This window comes from Equus caballus, chromosome 25, assembly GCF_041296265.1.
Source record: "Equus caballus isolate H_3958 breed thoroughbred chromosome 25, TB-T2T, whole genome shotgun sequence".
Classification (NCBI taxonomy): domain Eukaryota; kingdom Metazoa; phylum Chordata; class Mammalia; order Perissodactyla; family Equidae; genus Equus; species Equus caballus.
The window spans coordinates 27,818,327-27,843,424 of NC_091708.1; the positions used below are offsets into that span (position 1 = coordinate 27,818,327).

At 44.5% G+C, this 25,098-nt stretch overlaps 1 protein-coding gene across 1 annotated transcript in view; it reads right to left on the reverse strand.

Annotated features, from left to right (window-relative positions):
- The window catches only part of TNFSF8 (TNF superfamily member 8), a 28,420-nt gene extending 10,527 nt beyond the window's left edge, over positions 1–17,893 (reverse strand). Inside the window, exons 1-2 of the mRNA XM_001487905.5 lie at positions 17,379–17,893; positions 7,172–7,214 (exon numbers count right to left, since the gene is read on the reverse strand). Of these exons, the coding sequence (XP_001487955.1) occupies positions 7,172–7,214; positions 17,379–17,570 (235 nt within the window). The 5' untranslated portion in view covers positions 17,571–17,893. The remainder of the gene's footprint in view (positions 1–7,171; positions 7,215–17,378) is intronic.
- Between the last annotated feature and the right edge of the window lie 7,205 nt (positions 17,894–25,098).

The window sequence follows — 25,098 nt, forward strand, 5'->3', positions numbered from 1 at the left end:
TCTTAGTTGTTTTGGTGGCACAGCTTAGCAATGCTTCTTTGCAAGGTGATCTGGCGGATGAAATGCTCACTAAACAAAGCTCATGGCATTATCTGAATGATTAGAGGAGTTCAATTACATACATAAGTGTTTGAGGCCAAGTGATGCTTCCAGGAAGTGTTCAGAATCCCCTTCCCTCTGTTGAAAATATTTTAATCCTTCCAAGAAGGAGAAGAATTACCCTAATGACTCTGCATCTACCTTGTCCTGGCTCCTTAGTTCTCTTCCTCTGGTGGAATACCCAGGAGAGTCCCAACAGTGACATCTAGGGGACAGTCTCTCCATTATGAGCAGAATTTGGAATCAAAGTGAATCTGTAACCTAAGGATAGTTTCAACTGTTGACTGTTTCCTTGATGCTACCAGGCCAACCAGTGACAGAGAAACTCCAAGATGGGCTATTTCTTAGACCAAGGACACTGGGCGACTCTGGAATTGCAAACAGCGTCTAAGGAACACCCATCCCAGCGCAATCAGCATTAAGCACATACAAGGTGATCATTAAGTACAAATCAAGAACAAGTTGGAATTCATTTGAATCCTTGAAGGTTCCTCAGGACTTGGGGGTCTTTTCAATCCTGACTTGTTACAGTATGTACGACAAAGCTATCTGACTCTGGGTATTTCCTGGGAATTCACTTATACTAAATGCAAGTTGAATTAATATCGTTGGGGGTATTTAAGAAGCACCTCTGAAGTCTATAATTTAAAAGGTAAGGTGAGTCTAGAGTCATTTGGTGAGATCTGCTAACATTTTATATAACTTTTTAACCCCCCCCCCCCCCCCCCCAGCAATTCTAGAAGCAGAAGGATGACAGCGCCCTTACAAATTTAGGCTTCTGGTCAAACAGGCTTGGGTTCAAATTCCAGCCCTGTTACTTACTAAGTTGTGTGGTTTTGCACAAGTCACTCAACCTCTTTGAATTCTCTTGAAAATGAGAATAATAATAACCTCCCTTGATGAGTTGCTGGGAGGATTAAATGAGATCATGCATAGCAGGGAGCCTGATGTCCACTGCCCAAAGTAAACCAAGAAAGTGTTGGCTCCCGTTCCCGGTCCAGGGCTTGCTCTGCTGGGCTTGTGGACATGAGGCTGACACATGTGGTGTCAGCGACTTGGATGAAATATAGAATGAAGCCAGTTTTAGGAATAGGCCTGCTTTCCCGCCCCCCTCCCTCCACCTCTCTTCTTTATTTCCTTTTTCTTTCCCCAAAGTATTTAAAAGATGGGGATTTCTTCTGAATTTAGAGACGTGATTTGTATGTGCTAAATTCAAGTATAAATTTTAATCCGTTTCTCAGTGAGCTGAGTATTTTTTTCCTCTTCTCTCCTCTCCCCCTGCATCTCCTCTCTCCTCCCTCCTTTCCTCCGTGGCAGGGGGGTGGGGGGTAGGCAGAGCTGGCTTTAGCTCTCTGGGCGGCATCCCCAGGGCCCTATTCTGCTTTATTCTGAGTGGCCTATTTTCTAATTTGTTTCTTGTAGAGAGAGTCTTGACTCCTGTCAGCTCTGCCTTAAGAAAAGGACAGTTCAAGAGTAAGTTTTCAGGAGTGTGTTCAAAGTAAACGCAGAAGCAAATCGACTTTTTGAGGCCAGTGACTATCTGAAAAGCAATTTACCCCCTGAGCAGGAGTCCCCCCTCTTGCTTTGAAAAAGAAAAAGCAACAACTGATGGACTGAGCAATCTAGATCCAGATCAATCCATCTGACAGAAGCGGGGGCTCGGATGCTCACCTTCAGTCTTTCTAGGGGAGAGGATGCTGCTTCTCCGCCTGCCTCTTCTGCTGTCAGTGGTGTCCTGGTGTCTTAGGGTCGTGGTGGCGCTGTGACCATCTGGATCACAGCCATGTGACACCAGGGATAGCTGGGGATTGCTGAGTGGCCAGCCTCTGTGGTTTTGTTTCATTGCCTTCAATGGGTACCTTTTATTGTTTCTTTGGGGATGGTTCGCTAGGTACAATTAGAAAGCCAACCTTCCTTGATCTCTTTCAAGGCCCACATTTTCTTTTCAGCAGGGGGAGTGAGCGGGGAGGAGGAGAATAGTCAGCTAAGCTGCACAAAAATTGTAAATTGTTAGCCCGGTAAAATGGCCAAAGAATCCTAAGTTATTTGTTCCGTTTCTGGAATGTGATACTCAAAGCAAACTCCACGCCTGGGTCAGGTCATCTGGCTTACCCCCATCATTCCATGTATTCTAGAAAACAGGACACCCCAGCCCCTGAGAGGGAAAGGAAGAGCTTCAAGTCCCAGGACTGGAATGGAGGTATTCCAAAGTTCAACCCCGCTCTCGCCTTTTGCACCTCGTCTTCAGCTGGAGATGGAACTCAAGCGAGGGTGGGGAGTGCACGGAGGGGTCGAAGTCTATCCACTGTTTCAATGTGTCAGGGCTTCCAGGAACCTCTGGATGTTAGGGGCCACGTGACATTCACAGGAAAGAAAGACCTCCTCTAACTGGCGTTTGTAGGGGAGGGAGCACTCATTCCAGGTCTCATGACTCCTCAGCTGCAAAGCCAGGGCTTAAATTCAGTCTCTGGATCCCCTGCCATGGGCCGCTTATGCAGCCTGTCAGTCCACCTCGCATGCAGACCCATGTGTGTGGTCACCCTGAGGACCCTCTCTGCCCCAGAGCTTGATAACAGAGAGCAGGCTTCAGCGACAAGAAAGCGAACAGCCACGGGAGCAGGTGCTGAGGAAGCGACAAAGAGTGCTGGAAGGATTCCCAGCTTTGGAGGTCTGGTAGGGGCGCCGGAAGGAAGCACAGTCATGCTTTACTAAGCATCTGGTGGGACAGTCCCACTTAAGCAAGGGGTATCAGGGTGGGTCAGCCTGGATTTTGAGGTCTTGTCTCACTCCTTGCTAGCTGTGCAATCTTAGGCAAGTCAGTAAACCTCTCTGTGCTCCAGTTTCTGTACCTATAAAACAAGGCTCATAGTTATCCTTGGGGCTCATTGTGAGGATGGCATGAGTGAATTACAAGGCATTCAGTCCAGCACTTGGTACATAGCGGACGCCCGTCACTATTCATTATTCTCACTCTGCCAGGCCCCCATCCGCACATAGTGAGGGAATAAAGGAAAAGCTGATTTAAAAGTTGTGTCCAGAATTCTTCCAGTGCAGAGAAGTCCTGTCATTCAGTTTTTGGGATGTTGGGAAGGACTGGTCCTGAGATTAAGGCCACCAAAATCATTTGGCAAAATAAAGTCAGTAGAATTTGAATCTCTGCAGTGTTGGTGAGGGGAGGAAAAGGACATGCAAACTGGTAGGAAGGAGAGTGGGCGAGTGTGCATGGCGGAGGGCTGAGCCCCAGGGAGGAGACCTGTCTCTCCAGAAACTCCCAGTGGCTGGAGTGGCAGAGGCCTTACAAGAACAAGGGTGTCTGATATTCTGTTTGCATCTTCCTCTGTGATGGAGTGCATTGCCCCCCACCCAGCTTCTTTGCGTCCCCTAAATCCTGCTAGGAACTTTGCTGGACGCAAAGGCGGGGTGCTGTTGGAACTCTGGGGAAATCAAGGCAAAAGTGTCTGCATTCTGTGATTTGGGCAAATAAGTCACGTAAGGTGAGCACATGCGAGATTCAAAATGAGCTGGAAGCAGAAAATTGGAACAAGAAGGGACGAGAAGCAGCACAAGCCTCGAGCTGACAAGCAGCCCTCCTGGCTTCCTCACCATATATCTGGGGTGGGATGGAGCCATTTTATTCGGAGATGAAAGAATAGAGCGGACCCTGTGTCCAAAGGACATAGGCTCAGACACGTGGCAGACAAGAGCTGTATTTGCTGCCCCATGTCACCCTCGTGGCGGCTCTGTGTGGGAGTCCTTGTTAACCCCATTTTCCTGATGAGAGGAGAAGCATGTGGTGGAAGGTTCTCCCAGGCCCCTTCCTGGCCCACAGTCCCAGCTGAACCCCTGGAATGGTCCACTGAGTCCTAAGCACAATGGAGTGCCTACGAGGTGGCAATGTCTCGTGACAGTCTCCTGGGAAGGAATGGGCAGCTTGTGCTGGGACCCAGAAATCCTTTCGTTACAAAGAGGATTGGTTTTCCGTGGATTCCCCTGCAGCTAAGTGTCATCTGGTGTGAAGTTACTGTTGTGTGTGTACACGGCCCTGCTTCCTGGGCTCGGGGCTGCTGCTGTCTTCCCGCTGACGGTGGATGATTTCCATCAGCTGGTGACAGAAGAGTCCCTGGAAAAAGTCTGGCTTCTGTCCCTGTCCGCCCCAGCGACAAACCACATGTTTCCCAGTGACAAACTACATGCTCCTCTAGGGGTTCCCTTCTGCCCAGAAGGGCTTGCAATGGCTTTTCAAAGGGACAGTTTGCTGCTTGTGCCCATTTAAGAGGGCTTGTTGGGGGAGGAGGCTGTGTCTTCAGACTCCCTCAAGACTATTGCTAGACTTTTTCTTCTAGATTTAGATACTGAATGAGAGAATTCCAGCGTCATAAAGTGTCAAAGCTGGAAGGACCTTCCAGCTCCTTTAGCACGTCGCTGGGATGTTACAGACGAGGCCCAGAGAGGAGGAGAGACTTGCTCAGAGAAACACAGCTGGCAGGTGCCAAGGTCAGTTCTGGAGCCCAGGTCTTGCTCCAAGGTGTTTTTCCACCTCCCCTTACTCCCGGGTCTGCAGTCTGCCAGCTGAGAGAAGTGTGGACTTGCATTAAAAGCAGGAGAAAGCCAAGGACCACAGAGAGCAGGTCACTGACATTTCATGGCTGGAGCACATCACGCAGGGGGAGAGAGGGGACCTGAGATTCTGACTCCTGCTCTGCTATCAACTCCTTAGCAACTCATCTTGATTGCTTGGGCTCCAGCTCCTCATCTGCAAAATGGGAATACCAATCCCCACGTTGCCTGCTCACAGGATTGAGGCAAAGTTCAACCTAAGGGCGGTACGGGAGGGTCTTTAACAATAGTCATGGCCCTAGTGGAGGGTCCTATTAGCATTTTTTTGTCTGGTTGCTGAGACATTGAATTGTGAACTGAGGTTGGTTTGGATTGGCTTGTATTCTGATATTTACAGTGATGGCCCAGATGAGAAGGGAGCTGATAAATGATCTCATCCATGGCTCCCCAAATTTTGGATTTAACGGACCAAAGAAATTGATCCCAAAATGAAAATTCAGTGACCAAGATACAGTGGGCATCTTTTGATTTTGCCTATTGTGACCACTAAAACAAACAAAGAAAAGTAACTCAGACAAAAAGCAATCCAACTTGACTCCTGTCTATATCAACTTCATGTTGTAAAAGAAATGACATTTTACCACTTGAGGAAAGGACATACTCTCAGAGGACAGAAGCGCCCCTTACCTTAAAAATACTTGGCTATGGGAAAAGGGGGCTGCCTTGTCCTTCTTTTTCCTCCTCCACTCTGGACTGGTGAAAGCCGTTATAGGGCCAGAACCGCTGCTTGGAGCCCCTGTACTTGGTAACCCATGTGGAGGTGCGGAAACTGAGATGCAGAATGGCTGAAGTCACATCGCCCCACCAAAACTGTCCTTCTCATTGAGATCATGTTCCTGTTCAAGATCGCCTCCCCCTCTCAAAAAACGAAAGGTTCTGGTCTTGGAAAGTCTGAGTGGATGTGGTGGCGGAACGATGGGAGTGGGGAAGGGAAGGTGACACTTACTCAGTGCACTTGGATTTTTGCAGGCTCTGTAAGAACATGTGTCACATGTTCTGACTCCAAGCCTGTGGGGTTTCCATGATAGGGGTCAGCAAACTCTGGTCTGTGGGTCAGATCCATCCCACCTCCTCATTATACAAAGAAAGTTTTATGGACTCGAAGCCATGGCTGCTCATTTGCACAGAGCCTGGGCTTCTTCTGCACTACAACAAGAGAGTTGACTAGCTGCAACAGAGACCTCACGGCCTGCAAAGCCTAAAATATTCACTATCTTGCCCTTTACAGGAAAAATTTGCTGACCTCTGCATTGTACCGTTCTCCCTTTTACGTGAATGGGACTGTCTGCAGTGGGAGGCATTGTGGGAATTGGGGTCATGTGCTAAGTAATTCTAGCCACGATTAAGACATTGTTGACAAAGCTGTGATTATCAGTCTGACTTGAAAGATCCAGAAGGCTTGTGTGTCTGGGTCCTTCTGCCCTTACTTGCTAAGTCTCTGGGTGACAGATAGCAGAAAAGGTTTCCTGATGGAAACTCCAAGTGCGATGCTGCTGGTGTGAGGAGCTGTGTCCAGGCACTTGTGTCCTCTGGTCCCAAGGATGCCCTGGTGTCTCTACCTGGGTACTTATGATGGCACGTCTACTTTCTCTTTCTCTCCTCCTTTTTTCTCTGAGCTGCCTTGTTATCCAGCTGTGCTTGCTGTCTGGGTTCTAAAGTTTACAGGACTGGAATGGGTTAATGTTCTTGAGTGGAAAGAACTTAGAGATGAGGACATCTGAGTTCTAGGTTGGCTCCATAGGCCCTTGGACATGACACTTCACTGGGTCTTACTTTTCCTCCTCTCTGCATTGAAAACATTCACCGGATGATCTCAAAGTTTTTCATCTTCAGTGTTAACCTAACTGCACATCCCCTCTCTGGGGCTGGTAGAGACGGCGCATTAATTAGTGACTTCACTGATAGGAAATGCGGGGGAGAGGAGGTCTGTTTTCACAGATCCTCAACTTCATTATGCATTTTGGCTACTACCAGTTACTTAACGATTACTGTGTGCTGGTTGCCATGCCAAGCAATTTACAGACAAGATCTGATTGGCTTCTCCAATACCTTCGTGAGGTGGGTATTACTATTCCCATTTTGTAGATGAGGAACTGAGGCTCCCAGGTGGAATGCAGAGCCAAGATTCATACCCATATTTGCCTGACTCCAAATTTCAAGCTTTTAACACAACACTTCTTTGCATTCCTGTCTATGTCCACGCAACAGCCCATGCCACAGGTAGAATTTTCATTAGTGGGAGAGTTGAGGGCTAGTGGGAGACTTGTGGGAATGAGGGTGTGGATCAGAGACTACTCAGACGAATCAAGATGCATCAGCTCAGCCCTGAGCAGCTCCCACCTCCGCCTCCGCTCCCTTTTCTGTAGGGCACTGTCCTGCTGTTTCTGGTTTTTAATCAACTGTGGTGTGATAAGGATGATTCAGTACATATTTACTCCTAATTCCAAGGTCTTACCTCCTTTCAGGGGGAATTTGCCGGGTGGGTTGGGAATGGAGTCCTGGAAGAGAAGGAAGAAAAAAAAGAAGCAACATGAGGATGACATCCAACTGAATCCACTCATCTTTTTCTCTTCCATCTTGGTGGTCCTCAAAGTACTGTGTAATTTAGATTTCACATTCCATCTGACCCTTAAATTTTTAAAAATTAATTCACTGACTTAGTTTACAAAGGGTTTTCCCATCTCTTTGCTTGACAACCTACTTATCAGGGATGCAAGATGAGGGTCACTAGCCACATTTCACAGGTGACAAACTGGGGGCTGAGAGAGGGAAAAGGAAAAGTTGACAGCAACTCAGGGGCCTGAAATCTGCAACTCTTAACTCCTAGTCCAGCGCTTTTTGTCTTTTTTAACCTCCACATGTGTTATTTTTTCCTCCTTCGGTCAACATAAGAACAATCAAGTGTATAAATGTATGCGTTTTTTTTTCCATGTTTGATTCATCAAAAGTAGGTTGTAAACATACCTGGGAAGGTACATTTCTATCTCTCCTGTGGTTGGAAATTCTGAATTAATTGAATGTTTATATGCTAAGTATTGTGAGGATACCATAAATAATTAGATTTTGTCTCTGCCCTCGTGGATTTATCACAGGTTTATATTTGAATATAATGTCTAAATATTTATAAATAAACACAGATGTATATTATATACTTATACATTCACATTATATTTTATATTATTTATTCTATTACAAACATACATATATATAGAGAAATATTTACACAGATAAGGAGGAGGTTCATGGAAGCAGATGTCCCTTGATGGGGGGCCTCCCAGGCTGGGGGATTAGATGGCATTAAAGAGAGGTCTTGTTGGGCTGCTCTGAGTATGTGGTCAGCAGAAGCAGGTGGGCACAGTTCTTCAGCTCTAACAAGTTCCTCAAGACTAACTAGTCTCTCTCCCCCTTCTCCCCACCTCAGCCATGGAGACACCCTCCAGTGTCCTGCCAATAAGGAATGAAATGCCTTATTCATCTTTTGACCTGTCCAGTTTGGGATCTCCTATGGCACATTGGATTGAAATATTAATAAAGACCTAGGGAGGTGTGAGCACTTAAAGGATAAAAACAACTTCCCAACCTCTGCCAGAGCAAGAAGTTAGCAGCTGCCCCATCTTATTTTCTTAGTCTTCCGCACAAACACCTAGGACCACCTGGAGGTCCTCTTCTATTCCACCATTTCCTTAGGGGCTCTGTCCTTTGCCTTCCACTGACAACTTGTTTTCTGAGAAGTGGATCTCCTCTCTACCCCAGGGGAGTTGTCATGAGTCCAGAACGTCTCCTGACAGCAAAGTTCTGGCATAGCACTGATCTGGAGCTGGCGGAAGGCAATATAAACTTTTGGTCTTCAAGTTTTCGGGGGAAAGAGAGTGAACTTATCTTGGAAGAGCCTTCCCTCATTTTTCTAATCATCTATAATTTTATTGCTTTAGTTGGAAGCTCTGAACCTAACTAACAATGCTGTATGTTTGCGGTCTCTCAGTTACGCATGCAGTTCATAGGAAAACCTGACATCGAAAAATTTCCCTCCATGTTGCCTCTGTGAGACAACAAACAGCATTTCAAAATTTAGTAAACACCTCATTTACGGCCAAGGGTGACTGTGTGAATGCACAGAGAAAAACTTCTACATTTAAATGTGGTGCTAAGACTGTTGAATTCATCAGCTGCCCAGAAAAGTCTCCAGGGACAGGGAGAGAATGCTGGAAGAGGAAACCCAGTGGAGCTAACCCAGCTGCCACCAGCAGCTGGACACAATACCAGAGATTCAGACATCCAGTACACGATGAGTGAACGCCTGGTGTGTGCCAGGCATTACATTAGTCCTTGGAAGACATCCTGTGGACTTTATGGCTTAGTCATTAAAGCTGTCTTAAAAATGTGCAAATAAATGGGGCTGGCCCCATGGCCGAGTGGTTGAGTTTGCGCGCTCCACCGCAGGCGGCCCAGTGTTTCGTTGGTTCGAATCCTGGGCGCGGACATGGCACTGCTCATCAAACCACGCTGAGGCAGCGTCCCACATGCCACAGCTAGAAGGACCCACAGCGAAGAATGTACAGCTATGTACCGGGGGGCTTTGGGGAGAAAAAGGAAAAAATAAAATCTTTAAAAAAAATGTGCAAATAAATATATAACTAGAACTGCAAGTTGTGGCAAGAACCACAGTGAAAAGAGTCAAAGCGTTTCAAGATGGTGCATGTGTGTGTATATGAATCACCTGGGGAGATGTTAAAAGGCAAATTCTGATTCAGCAGGTTTGGGTGGAGCTGGAGAGTCTGTATTTCTGACAAGCTCTGGGTGATGCTGATGCTCCTGGCCCACAGAACACATCTGGGTAACAAGGTTGTAAGAGAGAATATTTGGGAGGAGGATCTAATTTAGATGGGAGCTGGAGAGGCCTCTGTCTGTCATTTAAGGGCTTCCTGGCTTCCTAACTTCAGGCAGGAGGATGTCAAAACCAAAGCATCTTAGTACAGAAAAGAAGTCTTTTATTAAAACTTCATCCAGGGCCCATGACATCCAGGACAGAAGTGTGACTATTCTTAAAGAGCTCCCTGGATGAGGTCTCCATAGCTTCCCTGGATACCCATGGTAGAAAAGATCAGAGAATCAGAGTCAGAAAGGAACCTAGACATCTTTCAGTCCATCAAGCTAGTTTTACAGAAGAGGAAACCGAGAAGATGCTATCTTCAGAGCCAGGGATAGAAAAGCTCATTCTTCATTCCTCTCCCTTCCCATTAGCAGTCTTTGCATTTGGAGATGGAAAAGCAGGGTATAAAGAGATAACTTTTAAAATTTGCTGAGGACTGTTTATGCCCTTAGGCACTATGCTGAGTGCCATCCATCAACTCCTCTTTGGCCAGTCCTAGAATTCTCTTCCAAATCTTGCCTGGGGATCTGGGTCCTGGCTGGGGAAGTGTGAACCAAGTGAGTTGACTTTGAGGTAGACAGTACCTAGGTTGGACACAGCACAAGCAAATGGACCCTCCTAGGTTGTCATTCTCAGCGCCACTGAGTAGCTCAGGAAACTTCATCTCCATGGTTATCAGCCAGCTACACTTCCTTGGGTGTACTTTTGTTTCAGACTCTGCTTGTCTGATGAGTATCCCCAAAAATGTTTCTGTGTTTGGAGAGAAGAAGGTCATCTTTAACCTGCTCATTCCCAGGTGAAGTGACCTGATCCCATTCATCTTCCCTGCCGAGAACTCTGTTTCCTTGTTTCTTTTAATCATCATGATAAGAGGACTGATAATCCTTCCCCAGACTGGGTTGTTGCGGACATAATAAGATATTGTACATAAAGTGTTGGCAAGTACTCGAAAATGGCAGCTATTTTGGTTACTCCCTTGATCCTAATGACGTGCTTAATTTGTCCCAATACTTTGAAAGGCTCATTTCTTTTCACAGAGCAACGCTGTGCAGATGCAATCAGCTCCCAAATTTACTTTTCACAAAAGATACTCTCTCTGACTGAAAATGGCCAAAGGCAACTAATGTTTGGAATATGCCAGGGAGGGTCCCCATTCCTTTCCTTGCTGGTCTCACATTGTCTTGTAAGATGGGCCACTGAGACCTTTGCCATGAATGTCTCTTATTTTCAAGATAAGATCATTAAGCACTTGATGAGGGTGTTTAATCCCCCAGGGTTAAATGATTTACATGTATTATTCTATTTGATCTTTACTGCAAGAGCTAGTGATTGACTTAGAGAAGTGACTTAATGATTACAAAGGGTCCTACAGATGGTGAATTGCAGGGAAAAGATTCAAAATCAGGGGTGTTGACTTGGAAGGCAATGCTCTTCAAAGTCATGCTCGACTGCCTCTCTAGGGGAGGGCAGGATGAAGCTGGGGCAGAAAATTCTCCTGACACTCATTGAGAAAGTGGACGGAGGTCATAGAGGTCTCCTGGGGAGGAGAAAGACTATGTTTTTATTGGCAGCCTTTGTTTTGGTATGGTTAGTGAAAGTGAGAATTGGACCAGAGTGGCTTAAAGCAGTGCTTCTGCCACTGGGGATCTTGTTAAAATGTTGATTCTGGTTCAGTAGGTTTGGGATGGGCCCTTAGGTTTTGCATTTCTAATGAACATTTGCATTTCCAGATGATGCAGTGCTGCTGGGCCGGGGACCACAGTTTGAATAGCAAGGGCTTAAAGATATTACTCAACAGGCATTCAGATCTTCCTTCCCCAGGGAGTGGGGGGATGGCTACAGGAGGATGAGTCTGGAGCCGGGCTCATAAATGGATTTGGGAAATCTTTCTAGTCTGCTGATGGGAGTGGCATCCTCTCCTCTCACCTTCCTCAATCAATGAGTCTTGCCACCCAGGTCTACTTCCCGCTGCCCCATTGTGCAGTCTGGACTGACCTCTGACACCTTGCCTTCCTCTGGGTTTATGCCTCTGCTCACTCTTTTGCCTGACCTGGAATGCCCTGCCCCACCTCCACCTGCCACCATCCTTCCAATGGAGAGCTCTCCACCCTTCAAGAATTCCAGTTAATTAAGGTGGAAGGAATGATAGAATTAGGTACTCATCATTCTTCAAGCCTCAGTGCGTTAGCTGATTCGGAGAAGGATCATCAAGAACAGCCAAATTTTTATGTCTTCGAAGTATTACCCCATAGATTACTTACTAATAAGAAAGAAAAAAGCATTTTTACAAAACAGCTAGCTGGTGGTCACTACCTTAATCAAGTGACTAACCATTATCACCTATAATGAGACAGTCTGACCTAAGCCTGTGACAGTGCTACAATAAGAAGTATATAACATTACCTATGTACTGTTCTTGCCAAAAAGTGTTTCATCTGAATATAATCATGAGTAAACACTATGAAAAATCCAAAAATGAACTCTTCTGCAACAGAACTGGCCTAGACACTTCGAAAATGTCAATGTCATGAAAAAGAAACGACAAAGGGCTGGAGGGATTGTTACATCATTGCTTCTCAAACTTTAATGTCCATACAGACCACCCGTGGAGCGTGTTAACATGCAGATTTTGATTAAGTAGGTCCAGAATGGGGCCTGAGATTCTGCGTTTCTAACAAGCTCCCAGGACCATGCTTGAAATAGCAGTGTTTTAGATTAAAACAGACATAACCAAATGCTGTGTGTGACCTTGAGAGTGGATTCTGGATACCCAAACAAAACAAGGCACAACAGCTATAGAAGATATTTTTGGACAAGTGCAGAAATTAAGATATGGACTGTTTATTATTAGATGATATTACTGAATTAACATTAACTCTCGTTGCCATGATAACGGCATTGCTGTAAGTAGGGAATGGGTGCTGAGATAGACGTGGGCAAAAAGTCACGCTGTCTGCAACTTACTTTCATATATACTTTAGGAAGAGCACAAATATGGAAAAATACTAACACAGCGAATTTAGGTGAAAGAGTATATGGGTGTTTACCATTCTACTTCTCTACAGGTTTGAAAATTTTCAAAATAAAACTTTGGGCATAAGGCATGATCCTTCTAATTCTTGGAGGAGGCTCAGCTTCCGTTCTGGCTCTTCTGCAAACTCGTCTCTCATCCCAAGCAGAAATTGTCTTCCTCTCCTCTGATCTATGGCATTCTGTGTCATTCTGCCCCAAACTCAAACTCTAAGTGTCCCCAACTTAGAGAAGTCCCAGAAAGCAGAGGTTCTGCTCTGTCCACGGGGGCCCTTCCCTCACAGCCCAGCACAGGGCTTGCCCCTGAAAAGATTCTCAGTGGATTTTTTTTCATTGATAAAATGAATGCACTGGAGAGAGTAACTTGGGTAGAAGGAAGCATCACAGGGCATTTCAACTCACCCGATATTTTATCTGAGCTTATAAGCAAATCAAAAAACCATACCACCACCTCCAACAATCACTACCCCTTCAGAGGTGCTCAGCTCCACTCTTGGTGGGGACACTAAGTGGTACTGTAAGGATAAAATTTTTAAAAAAGGGAATTTTCTTTGCTAATAAAGGGAAGAGGTGGCAGCTGCTTTCTCTTCTTTCTAGAAAGATTCTCCTTGAAAACTTAATGATCCTGGGTCCTTGCTGCAACCTTTTGGAATGTAAATAAATCTCTCCAGGGACTGGATAAGCCCACTCTCTGGGTTTATAACACAGAGATGTCCCTAAGATGGAAGACCTCAGAGCCCCTTGAAATGTAAAGACTTCTAGTGTCAATCTTGCAGCCCATCTCCTTATATAAACTTCTGTCTCTGGAAGAGATAAGAGAAATTTTATAGTTTTTCCTTTTGCTTCACTGTATAAATTGTGTGGCATTTCATCCTGACATATGTGCGTGTACTATGTTGTGCTTACTCAATAATAAATCAATTTTCATTCTTTCCATATTGACACTAAGAGGTGCGTCTTTGTTGGTAGGACTTTTACTCCCTCAAGAGTATATTGGTACAATCTCTTTGGAGGCTGGCTGACAGCTTTTTGGGTTTGTGTGTGTGTATGTGTGTGTGCGTGAGGAAGATTTTCCCAGAGCTAACATCCATTGCCAATCCTACTCTTGTTTTGCTTGAGGAAGATTCGCCCTGAGCTAACATGCTGCTTATCTTCCTCTACTTTGTATGTGGGATGCCTCCACAAAGCGTGGCTGATGAAGGGAGTAGGTTGGCACCTGGGATCCAAACCTGCGAACCCTGGACTTCTGAAGCGAAGTACATGGAATGTTAACCACTCGGCCATGGGTCCGGCCCCCATGACTGACAGTATTTATTGAAGTGAAAAATGCACTCTATTCCCACCACTAGGAATTTATCCCACAGATATACTTGGAGATGTGCAGAGTGAGCAAAAATTCTAAAGAAAAACATGCATCCTTCTCTAAAAGTTATGAAGCAGGCATACAAGAGAACACTCTATGACTCTTCAAATGAATGAGATGGACTTCCATGTATTGGCATGGAAGGGTCTCCATGATACACTGTCAGGTCAATAAAGCAAGGTGCAAAATTGTGAGTTTACTATAATGACATGTGTGTACTATATATTTGTAGACACACAGATTTTTGTGGAGGACATGGAAGAATCTGTCAATGGTGGTTATCTCAGGGAAGGGGGGCTGGTGGTTGAGTGGAGAGGGTATAACAGATTTTTGATTTCTTTCTTCTTCCTTGTTCACTGTTTACCTTTCTTAAGCCATGTGAACATAATATTTTATAACAAATATAGTGGTTTAAATGTAAGTAAAACAAAATGAAACCTCTATAGAGACTTTATAGACCTTGCTAGACAGTAAGTTCCAGAAGCAACATGGAAGAAGGATTCTGTTGGCTTTGTTCAAGGCTGTATCCATACTGCTTAGAACAGCGTCCTGCACAGTGTAGATGCTCAATAAATACTTGAGATTGAAACCCAAGTGCCTTCTTTGTCTCTCCCAAGGAGTTTGACCTGGGAGTTATTTGATCTTCAGGCCAAACCTCAGGGTGATCTTTGATTTTCCCACATGGTCTATATCTTCTCTTCTCCATCTCTGGCTCACACAGCTCCATTGGCCAGGAGGGACCCCTCCTCTGATTTCCCTCTCCACCTCTTTTAAATTGTACACATTTCTCAAGCTAGTCTGAAACTCTAATCTCCAGAAAAGATTTTCCTAAACCTGGGAAAACACTGTCTCCTTAACTTGTGGTCTTATGGTGGCCCTATGTGTCTACCTTCCATCACTTATTATATATTATGACTTATCTTGTTTTAAATTTTGTCTGTAAATTTGCCTTTTTACCTAGAACTATGACTTGTTAGGCCAAAAACCGTTCTCATGGTTCTCCAACCCTGCCCCCATCCAACCTCACACATAGAGTGCTATGTAGCCATCAACTGATTCCTTTTTTTAATAATTGGGATGTGAGGTTAAGTTCCTTGGGTCTCTCGCAGGGATTTCTTTACCAGAGGTCCTGTTAGAGTCTTTTTCTTGGTCTAAGTTCTACCTTTTCTAAAGTTAGCCTGCTTTCCCTCTTGCTACAGGAAGTTTCCCATGACAAATCAAGCTCAAGGGGATAGCTCTTCTTGACTCTTACAACACTTAATGTCTGAATAATTTCTTGGAAATGAAATGTGTAAAACACTTAACATTGACTACCACAATTAGTATTATAGGCCTTAGCTTTTAAGTAAGTAACTGATATTTCTCAGGCTAAGAAATCACAGCACACCACACCATACAATCAGATTGTGAAGTGAATCTTTACATAGCCAAATACGAGGGGTCAGTCAAGGAAACAGGTGCACAAGAAGATAAAGCTTCCAAGAGAAGAGTAGGAGCACAATGTCTTAGTGCTTTGTTGCTGTCTGTATTGGCAAAGGGAATGCTGTTCTCATTAAACAATCAAGCATTCTTGACTCTACCCGTTTCTCAGGATGACTTAGTTCAAGCCCTGTTCTCTTTCTGTTATTCTTTTTCCACATTTACAAAAACGAAGCAGAAAGATCCACTCCAGTTCCTTTATAGAAAGAATTAGTTTAACTAAAATTGGGATTTGAATAAGGACCATTCTGGAGGTGTCTGTAGCTTTATGTATCACAATCACATCCCAACCCCCTGCTCCTATCATCCATCCATCCATCCATCCATCCATCCATCCATCCATCATCCATCCATCCATTTATCCATCCAACCATCCATCCATCCATCCATCCATCATCCCTCCATCCATTTATCCATCCAATCATCCATCCATCCATCCATCCATCTCTCTTTCCTTCTTTCATTCATTCTCTCTCTCTTTCTTCCCTTCAAGCTTAACTAAAGAAATTTTAGAAGTCCACTTCAATTTCTTTTCTTTGGCCCTTGCTATAAAATGATACACCTCTGATTTACTTCAAATTAGAATTACAGAAATTATAGAGCCTCTACAGAAAAAAACGTGCCCTGGAATGTTTTCAAGAGCACTATTTTTAGTAGATGTCTATGAGCCCATTAAGTGATGAGTTTTCTAAATTCTACTATCTAAATCAAATGTTGGCCATTCTGTTTTCTTTCTCTAAGAGATATGAGCCTTAGAGCTTCATTTAAATTTCAAAGCTGGATGACACTTGAGAAAGAGATACCAAAGTCTTTTAAAGCCTGGTTCTTTTTAGCAATCGATAAGCTATAGAGCATTCAGCCTGAGAATTAAAGGAAAACCAGAACACATTTTGCAGGACTTCATACTGTGAAAAATGGGAAGAATAAAGGAATCAACAGAATGTTCTCACTTTGGCAGGGTATGTTTGGGGGTGTGGGGGTAGAGTTCTTAAATTATCAAAATTAACAAAAACTTTACTTCATTAAAACAATTCATGAGCAGTATATCCTATCAGTGCAGTATTTTCTATAAAACACATACTGGTGGATTCTCTGTAAACACCCCTTTCCTAAAATACAAAGAAGCTTCCTTCTTCATCTCTTCTGTTTTGGTGACAAATCTTACCATTTACTTCAGATGAAGTAAATTTCCTGCAACAGTTTGACTCCACAATGTGTACCCATAATTGCTTGTAGTTTTAGTATTCTGAGAAGTCTTAGAGGGAACAGGTGTTAAAAACATTTCTGCGTTCTGCCTCTGTGCTGTTTCTTGTGACAGCCTAAGCTGTTCAAAGCAGTGGCTACGGAGGGAGCGTTCAATTCGTCTTGGTGTTTTAACACTGAAATGCCCAAAGCTTTAGGTAGCCCTGCTCTTCTCTCTTGCCTCCTTCCTTTACAGCCCTGGGCCTCTGAAACTTAGCTCCTTGTTAAAAAATCTCCTGGTTATAGATGAAGCCTTAGAAATCTCAGGAACATTTGGACCAAAAATATAGATCCTTGGAACCTGATCTGAAGACCTTGAATCCATGATAGCAAGTTGGGCAAATATATTATCAGGTTTCCTTATGGCCTCCTTCCTTGGTACAAGTCGCTGGCTCAGCAAGATTTAAATCTTAATTTCTCGAGGCTGATAGCTCCTCTCCCTTCTCTTGGCTTATACAAGACAGGGAAGTTTTGAAATAATGATAGCTCACCACATTTTTCTCTCAAAAATGCAAACTATTTCAGAGTTAAGTTCCCGTTTCTTTTCTCCCTTTCTCTACATGATATATGTTTTGCTTTGGCTCTCAATCAATTTATTAGTTTATCCCCAAGGCTCTCTCTCTGGGGAAAATGGAACATAAATAAGAAAGGAGAGGCGAGAAAGAGGAGTCCACTTACCGTCTTCTGAACTACCAACACCATAATGGTTGCCACGGCGAAGACGAGACACAGAGCCAGCGTGGCCGTGGTGAAATAGTAGTTGCGCCTGGTGGTTCCCAAGTGGCTGGCGACGGAGCCTCCTGGCACATGCATGACTGCGTCTTGAGAAGGGGCCACTCGGTTGAGTGCTTGCTGCAGCCCTGGGTCCATTCTTATATAGTCTCCCCCACATCACACCTTATCTGTCCTCATCTGATTCGGTTCTGGGCCCATCTCCGTTCCAAGAAGGATTCTCCCCTGTATCCTGGATCATGTGACTTGGAAAAAAACCTTCACCGGCTGCCTGGTGAAGAAACTCTTCTCTGGGGGCGTGAGGCGAAAGGCGGCAGCAAGGGTGGGGGAGAGGCTCATTTTTCACCTCCTGGGATTAATATCTGAGTGCAGAGAAACTGTAGCTACAGACAAGGTGGCTGATGTCAGAGGGCGCGAGTAGGAAAATGACGGTTTCCCTACGCGCGCGCGTGTGTGTGTGTGTGCGCGCACAAAGAAACTCCTGTTTCAGTTTAGACTCAGCCACAAAACGCCTTCCTGCTTGAGAAACAGCACATTCTCTTTTGCGAGGCCTGCGGCTCAGAAGACCTCATCAGAGAATGTCCTGGGGAGACTGGATTCCTTGGACCGCAGTAGAATGACTCAAAAGTCTTCAGTTTGATTCGATCAGCTTCTGCTGAAAACTGGAAATGCTGCCAGCTATCTGGGAAGGAAGAGCCCGAAAATGTGAAGATTTATCCAAAGGGGGACAGGCTTGTGGCAGTATGCAGTGTGGGGACAGGTTCAAAGATATTGTTTGAAAGCAGGAGTCTGGAAACATTGATCTTCTGAACAAAAATTCCTACAAGGTGTATTGGGATCTGCGAAACTGGCAGATAAACCTGGACCTGCTATAAAACTCATAAAAAGGGGAAGGAATTGGCGAGGAGGGTGAGGGTGGGGAAGCAGTGTGGCGTGGAATGTGGGAGGGGCTGTGTTCCGTGCAGTGTGTGCGTGTGCTAGGTGTGGGTGGTGGGTATGTGGTGTCTGCGTGTGCTGCATGTGGGTGATGCATGTGTGGTTTGTGTTTGTGGTGCATGTGTGGTGTGCATTTGTGTTGTGTGGTGCATGTTCTGTGTGTATGTGTGTGGTGCCTATTGGGTGTGGTGTGTGTATGTATTTGACTGCCACCATTGAACCCCTACTGACTCGGGCACGGTGCTGGGAGCTTTTCACGCTGCCTCGCTCCACCCTCATCTCCGCTTTTTGAGGCAGGTAACCTTTCTTTTTCACGGACGGGAAAATTGAGGATCAGAGAAAGTGAAAAGCGTCTCAAGCAAAGTTACAACCATGGATGAATGAAATAACTTAGGTGCATAGTCATACCTGGCTGGTCCCCAAGCCCATGCTAAATCCTCCAACCTTTATGCACTCAAAGGCTGAAAACCTGAGGTCCGATGTCAGTCGGACCCTTATTGGTCTTGAGGCCTTGTACAAATTGCTATGCCCCTCCCTTTCCCCATCTGCGCTGACAGCCACCGTGAAGAACAAGTGAGATGGTGATGTAAGCGTACTTCATGAATGGGAATAGATTTGGCAGAGGGTGTTGGACCATTCCGGTTAGATATTCCCCTGGGGCCCAGTCTGGAATTTAGATAGATACAGTAGATAGATTCCCTGTGGGACAGAGCTGGTCACATCTGTGGTTACTAACCATCTCCACTTCCAAACACCATTTAAAATGTGAATCACTGCGTCGCTGCCGCCTCCGGTAGGGCTCTTTGAAGACTTCATTTGGAAGTCCCCAATTCTTTGTAGCACCCCTCCTTTTTCTGCTCCCTTTTTGGCTGCAGTATATCTCTGAGAGGCAGCAGAAATCCCACGTCCTCCTGGGGAAATGTCCTGTGTCCAAAACCAAGCTTGGAGGATTCCCAATGCTGCCTTGCGCAGATCCCAAACTGCTGAGCATCACTCGAGTTGGGTCAGACACTAGGAGCTGGTCTGGATATTCCTTCCCAGTGACCTCGTAACATCATAGATCCTGGAGATGGAAGAGCCATCAAGAGGTAAATTGTTTTTGTGGGCTAAATAGAGCAGTAGGTAATATACCCACTTTACAGTCACGGAAACTGAGGCCCCCTTGATCCCAAGTTGGACTTGGTTTTGGAAGAAGTAGGTGCATGCATTCATTTGGTCTGGTAATCGAGATGGGAATGAAGCTAGCCAGTGTTTTTTGGTGTGTGTCCCTGGCTGCTCTGGGGAGAAAGCTGTGTCCTGTGGTGGGCACGGGCAGCGAGTGGGTAGCCGGGGGCTCTGTAGTCTGCCCAGAGCTGCTGAGAATAGGCTGCTCCCTCGGCCTCTCTCTTCAGTCTCTTTGATGAAAGTGGAAAACTTGTGATTATTGAATGGAAGCTGTGGGTGTTGAAAAATAAAAGGGCTTTGCTTGAAGTGCAGGTCTTTCTGAAGGCCCGTGAGGCTGAGAAGGGCAGTGGAAAAAAATGTTTGTCTTACAGTTACCCGCTTTGCATACAGTACAGTGTCCTGGGAGGGAAGGCTGACAAGGGGGAAAAATCACCCTTTGTTTTTACTCAGAGCCTTCTGGGCTCTTGAGATTTTCAGATCAGTTTGCTTCTCCAGCACTCGTGGCCCTATTTCACTCACCTCCCTGTGGTACTCTTCCACTCATGAACCTTCAATGGGTCCCTAATTCCTGTCCCCATTGGGCTCAGCTCCCCTCTGCTGCCAAGCTGTTCCAGAAGCTAGCCCAGCCAACCCAGCGATCCCATCCCTTGTGTTAACTGGCATCTTTCTCTTTTCTACTCAGCCACCCAATACACAAATGGAAAAAGCCTTTACAGAGTTTCTTGTTGAGTGATTCTCAAATCCTTTCTGGAAGTGAAACTCAACAAGGGGTGAAAAATGTAAGAACGCAGAGCTTCTCTGGCTGAACCAGAGGTGGGACCAGAAGAAGGGCCGAGCCCAGCTTGCTCATTTACCTTCGAGTGGCCCAGGGTCTCTCCAAGATGGCCCGAAGTTTGGAAACTTGCAAGTTAGCTCAAAACTCCTGTTCCTCAGATCAGGAAACTGAGACAAAGAAATGGAAATGATTTGAGGGCGTTCACATAAGGAGGGGTAGAGACAGGCTTAGACGTCCCCTATGCTCATTCTCATCCCCTCTGCTGATATTCCAGGCGCACTCAGGCTTCTGGCCATCTTCTCCTCACCCTTCCACTACTTCAGATCCTTCCTGTCCATCCAGGACCCTGCCAGCCTATCTCACTTCCTCTGGGAAAGCCTGTCCAGTTCTCTCAAGTCCACCAACCTCCTCTCTCCAGAACCCTCTATCTCCATACTAAGTAAGACTGCATCTAATTATCTGTTTGTCTTGACATATGATAATCAAGTGTGTGAACACATAAGATGGAGAGTCCCTGAGGGCAGTCTGCAGTTTCCTTGCATCTCACATTGCCTTACTTGGCACTGGGCTTGTGTATGATCGACTCTCAGTCAATGCTTGTGTTGATTTTGTGCTTATGGAAAGAGAAAGTTCTAGAAGTTTGGCTTATACAAAGGAATTGTGTGATGGTATATTTGCCTCACGCTTCTCCACTGTCTCCCATTTCCCTATCCTTCCCCAGATGGCTCACCTGGCTGCCCATTGGCCTTTATGTTCCAACATGGCCCCGTGAGAGTGACCCCTTGCCTCCTTTCGGCCTGTGAATAGTAGTGAGGTGTGGCTGCAGTGTCTGAGACTTAGTGGGCACACAAAACTCATTCGTTATTCCTTCAAGAAGGAACTCCATTTTGAAAAAATGAAGAAGAACTTGTTGTATGACACCCCTCTCCAGCCCTGCTCCGCCATTACTTTCTCAAATGAGGGCATGTGGGATCTCCATCATGGAGACTAGTGGCTTTCGAAGTGTGATCCCTGGACCAGCAGGAGCAGAACTAGGTGGTCCTGCACATTCTCAGGCTCCACCCTAGACCTATTGAATCAAAATTCAGGCCGGGGTCCAGCAATCTGTGTTTTAACAAGCACCCCGGGGAATTCTCATTCCTGAAATCACTTGGAAATCACTACTCTGGGAAATGACCTAAGTTCCAGAGAGCGCTTCCAAGGGATTTCTGGTCCAGACACTGGCCTTTGGGCGGGTGAACTCCTACCCCCATCTTGCAGACGAGAAAACTGAGGCATAGAAAGATTACTGTCCAGGGTCACGTGGCTGAGGAATGTTGGCATGAAGACTTGTTTTTCTGCCCTTTGATTGAACCTTCTTTCTAACCTCAAGTATAGCTATAGGCTATAAAGATACCATAGCTTATACAGATGCTGATATATTTTTAATATTTATCTAAATTTGTTTTGTGATCACTGTATGTGGTAGAAAGAAATATTTTTTAAAACTATTGGTATATGTGAGAGGAGGAGAAACTCACACAGGGTATTTTTCAAGCATAAAATATGTGATGAAACTGCCAACTGATGAGAGAGGATTCTGACCCATTAAATGGAGAACCTTCTGTTATGCTTGAGCTAACTTGAATAGATGGCACATTGGAGTTGGCTGGAGTGACACTTCACTGAGAGGGATCCAGTGAGGACAGATACGAGGGGGTAAGGTTTGGATCAGGGCCGGCAAACTAGGGTCATGGGCCAGAACATATTTTTATAAATAAAGTTTTATTGAAACACAGTCATGTCCATTTGTTTACGCATTGTCCATGGCTGCATTTGTAATACAATGGCAGACTAGAGTTGTTGTGACTGAGACCTCATGGTCCACAAAGTCTAGACTGTTACAAAGTCTTAACCCTTTACAGAAAAAGTTTTCTGACTCCTGGTTTAGATTATTAAAATTAACTCATAGTAGGTTAACCAAAGAAGGGGTTTGGAGAAAAGAACAGAAACGTATTTCTTAAGGGTCGTCTGTAAAATCTTCACTTATGTTTACATTGCTAACTCATGCTTTCATGGGGGAAGTTTATTTTTTAGATCCACTAACTCGAGAGGAGCTGGATGTTCTAATGGGTACGTGGAAAAATAGACTACTGGAGGGGACACAGGAGCTGAGAAATGTGTGGCAGAAGATATCTGGGAAATAGATATACTTTCAGTATTTGATATGTGCATATGTGTTTATTATACATATATACATGAATATATACATATACACACACACATACATACATATGTATGTTATTCCTGCCTTTAAAAAGGTTTTGAGGCAACTTAAAATAAATACACAGATATAGAAGAAGTGAAGCCATTAAAACAAAGCAAAAAGTAGGAGCTAAGATGTGAAGGTAGAGAGTAAAGTGAATGGGTTAAGAAATCCTGGCTGATGACAGTTTCAGCAGTTGAACACAACCTGTATAGCTCTGAGCTTCCTGGTAACCAAGGCAAAGAAGAAAACACATTAGGTTACACAACTCTCTTTGATCGTGAAAAGCAGATGAATTCAAATGGAGAAATGGGCCCTTCGCTCGTTGGGTCAGTGCTTTGAAATATATAACATCTTCTGAAATGGTAGATAATTGTAATCTGTGAATTGAAAGCATGCCATTGCAACGAATTAGAATAAGAGCCAATTTCAGCAAGTGAAAATAATGGAACGTTTCAAAAGAAATGTAGTTTTATCATTTTCAATGATGCAGAACTGATGATAAACAAATATTAGGGAAGTTGGAGATTCAAGAAAAAGAAAAAGCATCACTTTCTTGGCCTCCAGGCACTTCCAGTAGAATTGAAGGACTAGAAAATTCTTAAGGTAGATGGTCCTTAAGAACTCTATTGTCACTCAAAGAAGAGAGATGAGTCTGTGCTCTTTTGCAAAGCTGACACAAGATCCTTCCACATCAATAAAAAATTGGTATTGTTTACAGAAAAGACAGGACGATGTGCTGTATGGTACATCATCTCTCTGGGGTTTGAGAGCTGACTATGTACTAGGCATTGTCAATATAACAATGAACACAACAGACATCATCTCTGCTTTCATGAAGCTTATGATTGGGTAAGTGAGATGGGCCATTAAATGAACAGTATAATATAACATTACTGATGTCAATAACAGGCGATTTCACGGCGCTATATGTGCAAAGTGGGAAAACTCAAGCTGATCTCATTTTCTAGGAGTCTTCCTTGAGATGAACTCTTTGACTTCGACACTAAGTTAATGAGTAAAACTCCACCCAAATTCTACCAGATCGTTCACTCCCGTCCTTTTCTGGTTTAAAATCTTTCAGCATCTCCCTTTGCCTGTGGAATCCTGGCCACATTTATTTGCAAGCCTTCCTAGCTTTTCCCTAAGCTTTGGTTTCAGCCTCTGATCCACTAAAACCCTACCCCCTCTCCAGGTACACTGTTTTCTCTCATCCTGAGCCTGCTATCCCTTACCCAACTGCATTTTTGTGCAGGCAGCATCCTTACCGCAATATCAAATGCCCTTTCTTACATCTCTTGCTCCGGCAATTCAACACATTTTTTTTTTTTTAAAGTCACTATTCAAATACTGTCTCTTTTCCGAGCTTCCACTCCCAAACTCCAGTAAGAAATACATCCTTCTTTTCCTTGTAGGGTTTCATAGCATGCTTCTACTTCCAGTCAATAACGATGATAATAATAATAATAATTTTATGATCACAGCCACCACCTACATTTAGTGAGCTTGTATTGTGTGCCAAGCACGTTACATAAGTAATTTCACCTAATTTTTATGATTATCCTGTAAGTGCAAATTCCCATTTGGCAGGTAAGGAAACTGAGGCCTGGAGCTGCCAAGTGGCTTTTCCAAGGTCTTCTTGTTATTCAGTGATGGAGCTGGCATACTGACACAGATCTGCCTGACAGGAGAGCAAGTTGCTCTAACCACTACGCAATCATATTACCGGTACTTTAGTAGCTACCTGGAACTCTCTGTCTCCAGCTACTCTATAAGCACCTTGACAACACAGCATGTTTTGCTGGCTCCGAATAAATGTTTAAACTGTACATTTACCTAATAAACCCATTTTAAATACATAATATTGGGGAAAACACCATTTTTTTTAAAGGCCCCCCCCCTTTTTCTTATATTTACATAAATGATGTCTAAACATGTGCCTGTCCCGGAAAAGAGATACCAGGCCTGACTCTCTCCCTCATCTCTTCCCTCTTGCTGCCTTCCATCCTGCAAATTCCGCTCTCTGTCCTTCTGCAGTCCTTCCCTCCAAGTCTATGCACATACACATCTTGGAGAAGAAGCAGACAGAAACTATGACACATAGATGAGTAAGAAAATCAGTGTCTTCTTGGAATGGTGCCTGGAACGTAACTGATGGGCAAAGAATTAGGTGAACAAATGTTATTTGGAGAAAGGAGGGAGAAAGAGAGAGAGAGAGGAGGTGGGGAGAGAGAAATTTTGAAACATTTCAGAAGTTCAGGATCTGTTTTCTTTGAAGAGAAGAATGGCTCATTTCCGAATTACTCAAACATTTTGCACGTAGAATCCAGCTTCTGTCCTCCGATTGTGCTAGATTTATTGACTGTACTGGGGGTGGAGGTTGACAACGAAAGATGTCCTAAAGTGTTGTTTCCTGATGTTAGCAAAATCAGGAAGTGACCTTTTCTTTTCTCTTTAAAGTGGGCTAACTTTTTTTTTTTTCAATTTCTACGAAATTTGAAGCTCGATGGGTCTTGGTTTTGAAGTAAAACTCGATTTATCCGTCG